General features: G+C 34.1%; 1 protein-coding gene across 1 annotated transcript; it reads right to left on the bottom strand.

Annotated features, from left to right (window-relative positions):
* Window positions 1-144: 144 nt before the first annotated feature.
* velo (sentrin-specific protease 6 veloren) lies at window positions 145-11,046 on the bottom strand. The gene is made up of 8 exons (XM_040718945.2): window positions 10,848-11,046; window positions 6,343-8,876; window positions 4,794-6,236; window positions 4,506-4,737; window positions 4,053-4,440; window positions 1,456-2,932; window positions 1,137-1,356; window positions 145-1,071 (listed from the first exon to the last, which is right to left on the bottom strand). Exons 2-8 carry the CDS (start codon window positions 6,366-6,368, stop codon window positions 331-333), a joined length of 4,527 nt encoding a protein of 1,508 aa, XP_040574879.1. The 5' UTR covers window positions 6,369-8,876; window positions 10,848-11,046; the 3' UTR covers window positions 145-330.
* Window positions 11,047-13,629: the final 2,583 nt, after the last annotated feature.

Here is a 13,629-nt window from a genome sequence, read left to right as displayed (position 1 = left end):
GACTGTCCACAGTGAAGGAGGCCTTTCTAAAAAGATTAAGCCCCCCCATTTATATATATAAATAGAATATAATTATTTGCTGTAGAATACACTAATTAAATGTCGAAGTTATCCCAATCCCCTCAATGAAGTAAAACTATTAAATTAAATAATTATCTATTTATTGTTATAATTAATTAAATGAATGCGGATTTACGAGACATTAGAAATATATAAGAAAGAATACCTATTAAGTAAGGTAATCTCGCTAACATAATGAAGTCATTGAAAAATAATGACAAACTCCAGACACTAAATAAACAAAAAGAATGAATGAGAAGAATATCACATTTAAATTGAAGAGTTGGGGGCAAATTTGGCTTTTTTAGAGCCATCATCCTCATCTTCCTCCTCCTCTGAAACATAATCCTGTAAATTATTGGAATGAGGTCGTTTAACTCCACTTTCACACTGCTGAGAGGAATCCGGAACAGGAGGAGTTTCATCTGAACCGGAGTCACTATATTCTACTAAAGGTTGACTACTACTCTTACACTCCTCTTCCTTGGCACTAGTAGAATCCGGACTAGCAGATGCACTATTAGAGTTTTTGATCGAAATTTGTGGATTGGCAAGAGTTTGAATACGGTTAATTTGCACACCAGGAAGAGTAGGAATGATCTTAACAGATGGAATACCACCATTTTCTGTCGTCGGACAACTTGATTTCGATAAAAAATATCCCTGAGGAGCCACAAAGGTATTCTCCTCATTATTAGTTTTAGAAGACTCTTCTCCTCCTAACTCGGATGAACCATTCGCAAGCATATCATCATCATCATCATAGTAGTCCTCTTCTTCCTCATCTTCAAACTCCTCTTCCATTTCATCCTCCATTTCATCATCAGTATATCCAGATCCAGCAGAAGGAGTAAAATTGATCCCTGGAAATGTAATATTCTTTCCTGGGTTTTGCTCTTCAGCTAGATTACGTATTATCTTAGCAATATCTGAACGTTTATTGCGAACAATATCCGTCGAAAACCAGTTTCTTAAATTCATAATAGGAAGATGATAATCCGCGATAGGACTCTATAAGTAGAAAAAAAAATGAATACAATGAGGTGCAATTAATTAAAGATAATCAATTTTCATACATGAAAAAAACTTTCAACATATTGAAGTAGAAATATTCCACAATCTGAAAAATTGGGTTGTTGTGGAACTTTGGGACAGTGTCCCATCATACTTTCTTTGGTGAACTCCCGAAGATGGCCCATTTTTGCCTTATGCTCACACATCAAATAGTCTCTTAAAGTTGCAGCTACCCGTGCACGACTTCCAGTAGCAAGAGAATCGAATATTAGAATACAAGGTCTACGATGAAAAAAATGCATATGTATTATAACAACGTATAAGTATACATATATTAGTTTAAATTATTATTTTATTTAAACACAATCAAAAATACTCAACTGTTTAATTGGTACTCGTTCTTTAGGCGAACTTTCGTCCTTGTCAGTAATATTCTCACTATTTTGAGGGGTAATATTTTGATTTTCCTTTTCATCATTTCCTGATTCCTCAACTAAAGATTTTCGAGGTTGTTCCTCAGTTGAATTTTCTTGTGTATCAGGCCCTAAATCAGATTCAAGGGGATCTTTTACAAAGGGGGGTTCTTTATTATTTTGGCTAGGACATATTGGATTTATGCGATTAGGCTCTTCGTCCATCATATCATCATCAGATGCATCTGCTTCATCTCGATCAGACAACTCCTCTTCAACAGGAACCTTATCATGATCCCCAGGCTTAAGAGGAATGATGGTGGTTGATCCAATTTGTACTAATCGTTTTTGAGTTTTTAAAATACTTTTTCTGTTTGGATTTTTAATGAGTACTTGAGAATCCACTGATTCATCATTGTCAATACGACGACATCCTATCTGTCCTGGGTAACAAATTATTGCGACAAACCAATGTGAATGCTCATTGATAGGAATAATAATAAAGTCTTTGTCAAAGAGATTAACTTTTTTGGTCCAACGTTTAACACGCTCATAGCGCTTCTCAGCGGCTGATAGGTTAGGGTTATCTTCTACTGGATGAAGCTTGTTTTTTTGTTTTTTTGGACGAGATGTGAGCCGATTATAAAAGAAAGTTGAAAAAATATGTGTCCTCTGTCGATCAAACTCACTAAACACTTTATACTGAAGGTATCTGCAATAGAAATCAATGATCACGTCATTGAGGAAGCTTTCATCTTCAAGTACACAATAGTCTTCAGTAGAAACAGTGACCGAGTCATGACTGGAGGGTGGAAATGTACAGTATTTAATACTAGGCGACTGAGATGGTTGAGGAAGTCCAGGAGGTTTATTTTGTGGTAAATGAGTTGCCATGCGAAAAACAATATTATCTTTGGGAGAGGATCTTACAAGGATATCATTGGCTTCTTTTGGACCCAGTTCTGTAAGAAGCTCATTTCCAAAATTTCTAAGAAGAATATGTTTGGCATCATCATTCATTTTATCTGGAAGAATAGTGATCCTTTTCTGAGTTTCATCTTGAGATGCGACGTCAAGCCATTGTGTATGACTTGACTCCATTTTCAATAGATCACGGATTTTCCTACAGGCCTGTACAGAAATGAATAAAAAGAAAATCGGCATTCCTCGTCCAAAGTGAGCATCGAATTGCATAAAATCCTTTTTTTTAATGTCCAGAGTGATGGCTACAGAAGGATCTTTGATAGAAGGAACGACAATTCGGAGACCTTTTTGTGTAAAAATCACTTTATCTCGAGGTACAGATTTGTAGGATCCGATCCGCACGGACCGACAAGTTAATGTTATATAATCCCCCACGATGGGATCATCCACAACAGATTCCTCTTCTTCCTTATTCTTAGTCCCTCCTGCTCCTGCTCCCTCTTCCTCCTCCTCTTTCTTATCTGAAAAACACAAAACACATTGTCAGACATCCTCGTTCCCATCCAATAACATAGATTTTAAAATCACACCAGTGCTATCATTGCCGGAGTAGACTATACCTCCGGCTCTGCCCAAGAGGCAGTTTACCCATTTCCCCACATTCAACATATTACAAGGTATGCTAATAATACTCTAAAATCAAAATTCCCTAATAATCTGCATGTCCAAAAAGACACGAGGAGAACTTAATTATAAAAAAGTCTCGTTGAGCGACTTCCTCCTGGTCCTATGATTCCGTAGTCAGTTCTACCATTAGTTTTAGCTTCATCAACTAACATATTATTTTGTCTTTTTTCTTTTTCCTTATATTACATAGTAAGAGCACACGTACTTTTTTCTAGCTAGCTCCACAGCCTTTCCTTCTTTTTCTAGCTCTCTCCCTCTGGCCCTCTCTCTCTCTTTCTTTCTTAGCTCCTTTTCCTTCTTTATTAATTTCCCCTTTCAACAGTGTTAAATTTCCCTCAATCCCCCCCATTGACACAGACTGCATAATCCATATTTTGTTAAAAAATATAATAAAATTTAAAATCAATATATATGCACCCTTAAATAAATTACAAAAACGATTTTACCCTATACGTAAAAACCGTTGATTAACTTTCCAATAGATCTGATCCGAACCACATAACAAATTAGCTTAATAAATGTTATTTATATATCAAGGGGATCAAAAGTTTCAAACGTTTATAATCACAAATAACTTAATCCTATTACATACACATGTATCGTAAATATGTAGATGCTTATCATCGTCACTAATGGTAATTAATTAATTATTCCATATATATATTAAGTGACTATTTTTATTTCCAAAAAAGAAGACACGTGGCCCGATCAGTGTTGGTTATAGAAGATTTACATATTGATCTTATATCTTACAAAAATATAGTTTTCATCAGTTATTCTAACATAAAAAGAATTTATAAAAAAATAAAAAAGTCACTGGGCAGGACGGTTGTTCAATATAATATAGTTGGAATCACTGAAATGTTGGAAATGTGATGATGTTTCAAAAAATTTATTCCAGAAAGTAAACCATTTTGGTATAAAGCTTAGACGAATGAAAAAAATTCCACTTACCGTCTTGTGAAGTCGTTCTTTGTTGATCAGTAGAGTCATTTTTATCCTCTTCTCCTTCCTCATCACCGCCTTCTTCATCCGATGAAAGAGCTATGCATACCGGTTCCTCAGAAATCGTTTTTTTTCGTTGTTTTGGATGTATACGAATTCCTCGAAGATCAGATTTAGTAGTAAACTCAACAGTAACTGCGGTAGAGGTAGTAGACGAAGTGGGAATCCCTACAATTGCTTGTTTTTCAGCATTAGGATCATCAATTACTTTGCATGAATCAGGAAGGGGTTTTTTACAACGAATGCACTTGTTAAAATCTGGACTCGTTGAGCCGCAATTTTTACAGAGTGCCAATTTACCATGGACTAATTTTGGCTTGTATGGTTCAATGTTAAGCTATCAAAAGTCAAAGACGTATTAAGGTAAAATCATGATACATTATATATATAAAATACTCTTACCGAAGATGGTTTCGATACTATTATTTGTGTGGAAATATTATTATGATTCTCAGTGGGTGGCTGCCCCTCCACCTGTGGTTTGTGCTCAAATGCTAGTTTTTGAGGGAGGGGTTCATTATGCATTTGTACTTGAGAGGCTTGTATTAAATGGGGATTTTGAAAATGGGCAGGAGAGTGGACGACCCCAGATGCTGTCTCATTATTCATCTCCATACCCGCACTATTGTTATTCCTGTTAATAAAGTAATGGGATATTTAGAGAGTTAAAAAAATGTATATAATATATACCTATACGTAGGCTGAGATGTTGTAGTAGAAATAGCAGCATTGAGCTGTTGTTGCGGGGCCATTTGTTGATTAGGAGGTGAACTTGGAATAGTGTTGTTTTTAATTTTTTCATTTTTAACTCTATATTTACTGGGTAGCTTGTTTCCAGTGGCTTTAACCCAGTCCCGAATTTTATTCACAGACACTCCATGACGAGAAGAAAGTTCAGCAGGAGAAATCAAATCATGTAAAACGGCATGAACAATTTTTTCTCTATCCTCTTTGGTTCCTGTCATTTTTGTATTCATTTCCTGAGGGGAAGAAGGTGTTGTTGCATTTGATAACATAGGTGGAGGCGGTGGCGGTTTTTTAGGAATACATTGCTGCTGTCCTACCCCTCCTGAAGAATTGGTAAGAGATTGATCACTTTCCAAGAGATCAAATACCACTTGATCATCTCGATTCTCAGTGGCAGCTCCAGGAACACAATCAACCCAAATGGTCTTATCCCCAAACTTAATGGGCATTTTCTTAACTTCTCTTCCATTTTCCATGAATATATGCTCAACATCGTATGCTATTTCATTTTGAGGAGGTGATTGAACAAACTGTGGTGGCCGTTGCTGTTGTTGCGGACCCGATGCTGTATATCCAGTTTGTGCAGCACTAACATTGATTGGATTAGTATTATTGCTCCAATTGTTTTGTTGAGAGGATGTTGACGTATGTGGAGATGGATGATGATTATTCATGAGTTGAGGGGATCTAGGACTATGCATTCGATTAGTACTATGATTATTAATATTTTCTCCGGATGGAGGACGATAAGCTCTTGGCCCTGGTCCTTGACTCTCCATAACCATGCGTATATTAGAACAATGTTGTGGTTGTTGCATTCTAATTTGACGAGGACTATTATTGAGTTCCACAGAAGCAGGGCCACCAGGTTTAAGATAAATGCTCCCTCCTCTTTGATTATTGGGGTTTTGGGGTTGTCGTGGTTGCACTATAAGACGTATGTTCCCTTGAGGAATTTTAACAAGTCTGTGTCCTCCTTGAGAATTCAATAGAATAGGTCTATGTTGTTGCTGTTGAGGTTTAGGCTGATAGCCAACGTCATTGCTGCCCTTTAGTGAACGGACAGCATTTGTATTGTTTAAAGGATGTCTATATCGTTGAGGATTGTTATCATGTTGGATTTGTGTTTGAAATTGACGGGGCATATGCTGCTGTTGCGGGGACCTGAAATCTCGTTGTGGTATATGCTGGATGAATTGTTGGGGTTGAGGTTGGTGAATAATAGCCTGCTGCTGCGGGGAATGTTGTTGATTGCTTTGATAATTGCCCCCCACAACAACATGTTGTTGTGATTGTTGTTGAACATAATTTGATTGATTGTAAGCTTCGTATTGTTGTTGGTTCGGCTGTTGCGGATAATTCGTGTAGGAATTCCCATCGGTCATTCTACATCCAGAAAAAGAAGAGGAAAAATATTAGTGAATGCAATACATTGCCACCTAAAATGACTTAAAAATCCTTTAAGAGGGAAATCCATCATACGGCTACATACCCTGTCTGATATCCAGTGTCGCCCATTCTTATTTATCAACACTTCGCCATCGATCTCCTCAATCCAATTCTCTCCTTGTCTTAGAACGATGAGAAAAAGTCGTCGACCCTTACACACACACGATCCTTCAACTATTGCACGAAAACAAAGAGCGGTCCGATCATCATTCTCTAGGTGTACTAGGCCAATTTGGAATACCAATATGTAGAGCACATAAGCACATCAGAAATATAGAATAAAATATTAAGAGAGGGAAGAAGCAGCAATAATGAAACAGAAGAAGAGGAAAGAAAAAGAGAAGAAAGAGCGCCCTCTATGTTCCGAATTCTCCCCCACCTTCTTAGCTGTATCACGACATTTCCGCTTGATTCATAATTCCTTGTATTCAGTCATATTTATATCAATTACAACAGTTGTCAATATATATTGAATATCAATATATAATTAATGGCACTATGAACAAATTCTTAATTTGATTAATTTCTAATGGATTTTTCTCAAGGGGTAGAGGGCGCTTAAAAATAGGGGATTAAGGGAAATTTTGTGTCTGCTTCTATAGTTCTGCGTCGTATGTAATTTTCTTAAATTATTAGTAATTAATTAGGGTACATACAATTATTGAAGGGTGGAATATCAGCTTCTCCAAGTTCATTTTAAGTTAACTCGTTGCAATTTCAAGAATTATACATATATCAATACTATATACATAATTAAATGATTTCCTGATTTGGCGTTGTTGTTTTTGACAGTAGTTAATGGCCATTTTGAGTAGAAATTTAATAAATGGTATCCAAGTTTTAATAAAAAAAAGCGACACATTTGTAAATTTTTCTTTTTACTCATATGCAAAATTATTGTCTAAAAATGAACCTCAATGAACGCAGAACTATATTATGTATTGTACCTATAATAAAATATAGGATTTGGATGATACTTTAATAGAGTAATTTGACAATTTACAAGGATATTAAGGTGCACCAAATTAAAATAAAGGATCTTTAGTATATTTAGAAGCAATATATTTCAAATATATGTAAAAAAAATCAAGGTTTTTGTAGGCCAATACCTATCAAAATTGTGCGTTGTATTTTTGGCGGCTTCTAAATTTGAAGAGGGAGGTGGGGCAAATTAATAAGGGGCCGAACACATTTATTTACATTTTTGACAGTTGAACCAATGATGTAATAAATGTGAGAGGCAAGGGAAGTAGCAAAATTAACAAGGGGGTGAACACATTTTTTACTCTTTTGACAGTCGTACCAATGGTGTAATAAATGAGAGAAGGAAGTAGGTAAATTAATAAGGGGTCGATCACATTTATTTACATTTTTTTACAGTTGAACCAATGGTGTAAGAAATGTGAGAGGATGGAGACTAGGCAAATTAATAAGGGGTCGAACACATGTATTAATACTTTTGACAGTTGAATCTATGATGTAAAAAAATAGATCATATGATGCAATTTGTTGCCGTTTTATCTTAGGAACTAATAATTATGGACATGTTTTAATAATGTAAAGATGCCGTTAGATATCTTTTGTTTTTACATCCAATTTTTATTCATGTATTTAATTCGTTTTGTGTAAACACATTAGAATGTTTAAACAAAACGAATTATGAAATAGATGATGAGATCTATATCAAACAACTTTAGAGAAATGTGGGAATTGTATTTAATTTTCTTAATGATTCAAATTGGACAAACTTGTATTTGAATTCACGAAGCACATTCATAATAAATTGCATACTATAAATGATTAAATATCGATTTTATTTCGGAAGGGTTTGACTAAGGTTTGACTTTGTTTTTTGAAAGGGGGAGGGGGACTTAAATTTCTGTATTTGTGCTACAGCTTGAGTAGAACCGTTACTACAGGTGTATAAAACATATCCTAGAAAGCGAACAAACAGGCTTTTTTTTATTTTCTAAAGCTGTTTTCATTATTATTTAATTCTTGAAGTATAAAGTAATCCTTAATAAAGACTGATAGTAACATTGAAGATTTGTGGAGATCTATGAGTATAAGTCCTTGTTGGACTCGAAGTAGAATTGAGGATCAATATCGGATTAATTCAGCCTGTATGTCCTTGCAATAACCCGAGTGGGATTTGTGTTGTATGACTTTCCCTCACGGCTGCTTTCAGCTGATCTAATATAAAGTCATGACAGCTAAATTACTCTACTCTCGATCAAACATTCTTCAAATTGTAAAGATTACCCCTTTCATTTTTTGTTTGTTTTATTTTCACATAACGGCAGTACATACTTTAAGCATCACTGACCGTTACTATGATTTTTGGTTCGTGAGTTAAGTTCTTTTGGGCAAAACTTTGACAATTTTGTCTAAATGACATTTTTTGAGAATTTTTTTTTACAGCATACTTTCCGATTTTCCAAAAAATAACTGCTTTTTCGACAAATTTGATGAACAAATTTTAGTAAAAAGGGTTACAAACCTCCTCTTCTGCTCAACTCCATCTTCATGGATTTGGTTTTCTGTACTTACGACCATAAATGTATGTATTCTCTTAATCTAAATGAAATATAATTACAGAATTATCCTTTATTTAAATAAAAATACAATGATTTTATGCATTTTTGAATACTCATTGAAGAAACAGTTTTGCAGTTACGTAGCTAGTGCATAAAGATGCATGTATATTAATCCAACATTGAAGGACCCTTTCCTAATTCATTTTACAACTATAATATTATATTGAGTTCCAAAAGTAAAGGAAGGATTAAGCAAGCAGGATAGAGCAAGAAAGATAAAATATAATTTTTTGAGTAGGCGTATACAATAGTTCTACGACGTGCCCGTTTCCTTTCTTTTTCTTCAATGAGGTTTTGTGACTTTGTACATTATAAACTTTCGTAACTATTTTTGATTAAAACTTAAATAATGGATAATACAAAATACTTAAGAGCTAAAATCCTGGATTTTGAATTAAAACCACTCCACGAGAAAATGTTTTGAGTTAACAAGGAAACAATATTGAATACAAATCAAAAAAATGGAAAAAGTCAGATATATTTTTTAAACATATTATTTCAGTCAATTATAGGCTTTATATTCAAATGACTTGAGTTACATTAGAATTTTAAATATACTTCAGAACTTTTATTTGATTTATGAGTCTTAATTTGGCTCCAAAATGGCTTTTCAACTAAAATAACAACGAGGAATTTCTGTTATCATAAGCGAATATATATACCTTTCCAAAGAGATCATCTGCATAATTTGCAGATATAAATTAAAGATAATTCGCCCAAGAATACAAATGTAATCCCCACTCCATTACAAAAAAAAATCATATTAGTTTGCTCCTGTGTTGACGATCCACAAAATATCACAAACAAAAATAAAAATGTGCATGAACCATTTTTTAGTAAAGGTATTCTTGAATACTATAAAAATTAAAACAATTTAATTTTCTATATTTTTTCAAATATCAAATCACTCTTAAAGAATAAAATGAATTAAAAAAGAAAACTAAATTGTGTACCATCAACAAAAAAGCAAGCTAGAACGATATCTAAAATTGAGCGAATACTAAACTTGTATTTGTCTACGAATAATTTTCAACTTCTATTGCCAAATTATTCTTATTGGCCCTTAGGAAGAACCGCAAATTGCTCTTAAAGTTGTCAAGATTGATCGTCTTAATTAAAAAATGATACACTGAAAATTTTTAATTGAAAGCGGTCATATTGAGGCCAATTTACTCTCTTAAATCAAATAAAGGTTTCAAACATTACTCAAAATTATTGGGTATCTTAAATCATCTCGCAAATTTAACTAGGCTCGGGCATTGAACGGAAAGCCGAACAATGTTCACTCTTTCCGTTCATTTATTGAACGAATCAATGAAGAACAGAAAGAAAATTAACGATGAACGGAAAAAAATATATGAACTGAAATTGTAATTCATTATGAACCATATTCTCAGAATAATAACAAATGAAGCAACAAAGTAGAGTATTTCAAAATATATTTGAAGTTCCAAGTTTAAAAAAGAAGGCTTAAATTAAATATAATCTACATACTAAAAAATAAACCATCATACATTTATGTTAAATATACAAAATGAAACAATTGGAATCATATAACTAATAATAAATTATAAATACAGAATATTGAAATAATAGATAGACCCAAATAATATTTTTTTGGTGTGACATCGGAATTCAGTTAAATATGTCATAACTTTAGGTTGCAAAACACAAGCCAGACGTGGAGTTTAATTAAAGAGAATGCATTTTACGTGCATTTGAAGTTGGTATCACGGTCCGATCTGTTACAATGGATGGAGCAATAGGTTATATTTCTGCTTTGCCTTTGCATGGAGCTAATATTTTAAGGAAGTCTATTCATGAACAGTCGATAACTTTTTATCATACCTCAAATTTGGATTCAATAGAGCTCTTGTACCTCACCCAATATAAACTCGTACATTTGGTTTAATGCTGTGAAATTACGCAATAAATGGAGTTATAATCCTACCTGCAGACAATTCAGAAGTGCATATCGATTTCTTCTAATTCATGGAAGCAAAAATATTATAGGAAGTTCTTCTGCTAAAATATTATAATGTTCATGCAGTATTAAATGTATACAGTAAAAGACAGTATAATGCGTCAAACTTGAATTATGTGATGCCAACTGTTGAAGAATTTTATCAAGAGGAAGAACAAACAACTCTGAAATCGAGCACTTGAGAGTATGTAACTTTTCTTTCAGATGTAAAGTATTTGTAGCGAACAAGCTCCATCCTCAAATATTGTCTTCCTCCTCTCGTTTTTCTTTATTAATTAAACCCTTTTATTATTAAGACAGGAGGATTTTAAAGTACTGTATTTATAAAAAAAAATAGTTATAAAAGGTCGTATACAAATAAATTTAAAGATTATAAATAAATACATTATCAAACTTATTACATTCAGCCTATATTGTTTTATTTTACTCGTCCTCATACGTACTACAAATTGGTGACAGATACTAGAACAAAACAAAGGCTTCTGGCGACGAAACAATGCCAAATACCATCGCTGCCTTCAAATCTCCTGCTTTTTGTCCTCAGGACCCAAGAATGGGGTTTGACATACTGGAGATCAATATCAAGGCCAATCGCATATGGAAGAACGTGTCCCAAGTTCTCCAATGCTACTGGTCTATTACCGACAGAGATTCTTGCCAAAGTTTCGGATGTCATCTTGACACTCAAGGATTCTGAAAAGCCATATGAATCGTTAAAGGATGCATCCCTGGAGCATTGTCACTCCACCCTCACCGCCTGACTCCGGAAGTTCCTCTCGGCGGAAGAATTGGGAGATGGAAAACCATCTGACCATCTTAGAAGGATGAAGGAACTACTGGAGGATAAGTACAACTCCTTCGATATCCAGCTATTCCGCCAACTCTATTACCAGCACCTTCCTCAATACATACAAAGGGGACTCTTCACCGTCAAGGAGAAATTGGAATTGAAGGAGTTATCAAAGTTAATTAAGAGTTAATGACATCAAACCCCAGGTAGACAACATATTCTATCGTATCGCCTCCACACTCAGCCCCAAACAAAGTTGAAGATCTGATTAATCTCGTCGCCAACATAGCCATTCGAGTTATCTCTATTGAAGACAGGATTAATAAGTGGGAGAATAATATGTTTAAAGTGCATTCCCGTTCTCGTTTCTGCTTTTGCTCACGTTTTATATTCTCTAGAAGAAACACGGCTCTCTGTTATTACCATCGTCATCATGGGGCCAAGGCTTTCAAATGTAATCATCCGTGCAACTTCAAGGTCAATCAAGATTTAAACTCCAACGGCAAACAGAAACTCCCTCATATGTTGGCTAAGTTAAAAGAATAAGACTTCTACAGATGAGGGACCCTTTATCAAAGATGAAGTTCTTGATCGACACGGGGGTTTCTGTAAGCCCAGGCGAGCTAGTCCTGTTCACTGCTCACTCCCGACAACCAACTACAACACTCTATGGTTGATAAGTTCATAAGTTGTGATTCATTTAACCCTCATATCTGTTTGCAATACCAAATTGTCCCTTATATTAAAAAAAAAATGAAGTACCTCTATACATCTTTTGTCTTCCATAGTTTCATAGCTATTTGTGTTTAACAGTTTTGCCAGTTGAGCTAATGTTAGGCTAGATCTAGGGCATTTTTTAAATACCTAGCCAAATAAATTATTATGTAGCCGCTAGTCCTTCTTGTACAAAAATTGGATTCTGATCAAATTTCAAATCATATATTTTGTACATCCCTCCTTCATGATTTAGTTTTCAATCGATTAAGTATGGTCTTAAGAAGAGAATATTTGAGGGGAAAATAAGATATTTCTATGATATTTTTTTTTTATATTGCCTTGCTAATACCACCACAACCACAAAAAGATTCATTGAACAGGCTCTTGATTATTTCACAGGGCTGCAAATCATGACTTTCTCATAAACTAAGATCAAATCAAACAGGTTTGGCTTACATGTTAGCCGAAAACAATGCAATATTCTAAAGGATGAGCGGTTTAATTACCTATATGCGAAATCCCTCTTCATCATTTAAAAGAAGTTGTAACATATCTTTGGATGAAAAATTAATTCAACAGGTTATATCAAAAATATATATACAGGGGTGGCCGTAGGGGGTGGGGTCTGCTGAAAAAGCTGTAGCCTCCCCCCACCCCAAAAAAAGTAATTTTTGCTTTTTACTAAAAATTTTTTGATCAGTGATCAGGATGAAAAAAATATAGGCGAAAATAGGGTAAACATTTTCGGTTGTAAGTAAACGATTGATAGGGGAATCTAGCGATAAAATTCGCATGGTTATTATATAATGCTACATTATTTTATGGTGCACTTAAAAAGTACTTCTTTCAATATTCTTAGAAGAAAAATGTTGTTCCATTTTCATAGAAATATTAATGCTAAATAATATGTATATTATTTAAAAAATTCTAAATTATCCACTAAAGTCATACGCGAAATTACATAAAAATGTATCATGTTATGTGAAACTTCAGCTTAAAATGAAGAGCCTTATAGGTGTATAATCTACATAAATAGTTATATTATTACAAAAATAAGTTATCATTAAAGTAAAACCTTGGCCGATTAAAGGAAAGAAAATACGCTTATATAGCAAACAAAAAAGAAACGGATAATTGGGCTAAAATGGCGCACTCACATAAGGGTCATTAGTCATTACTCATTACACGTCAAGTGTACATACACTGACTATCGCCGTTTTTGATGACAAAATAAGAGAGTGT

Source organism: Lepeophtheirus salmonis, chromosome 9 (assembly GCF_016086655.4).
Source record: "Lepeophtheirus salmonis chromosome 9, UVic_Lsal_1.4, whole genome shotgun sequence".
NCBI classification, from domain to species: Eukaryota; Metazoa; Arthropoda; class Copepoda; order Siphonostomatoida; family Caligidae; genus Lepeophtheirus; species Lepeophtheirus salmonis.
The sequence above is the reverse complement of the archived record's forward strand: the minus strand, read 5'-3'. Positions and strand labels throughout refer to the sequence as shown.

Bases quoted from the DNA above. Each gene is read 5' to 3' on its own strand.
- velo (XM_040718945.2), bottom strand. From the start codon at position 6,368: ATGGGCGACACTGGATATCAGACAGG. The intron at 4,441-4,505 runs GTAAGAGTATTT...GACTTTTGATAG, and splicing joins TAGTATCGAAACCATCTTCG to CTTAACATTGAACCATACAA. The intron at 2,933-4,052 runs GTAAGTGGAATT...TGTGTTTTTCAG, and splicing joins AAGAACGACTTCACAAGACG to ATAAGAAAGAGGAGGAGGAA.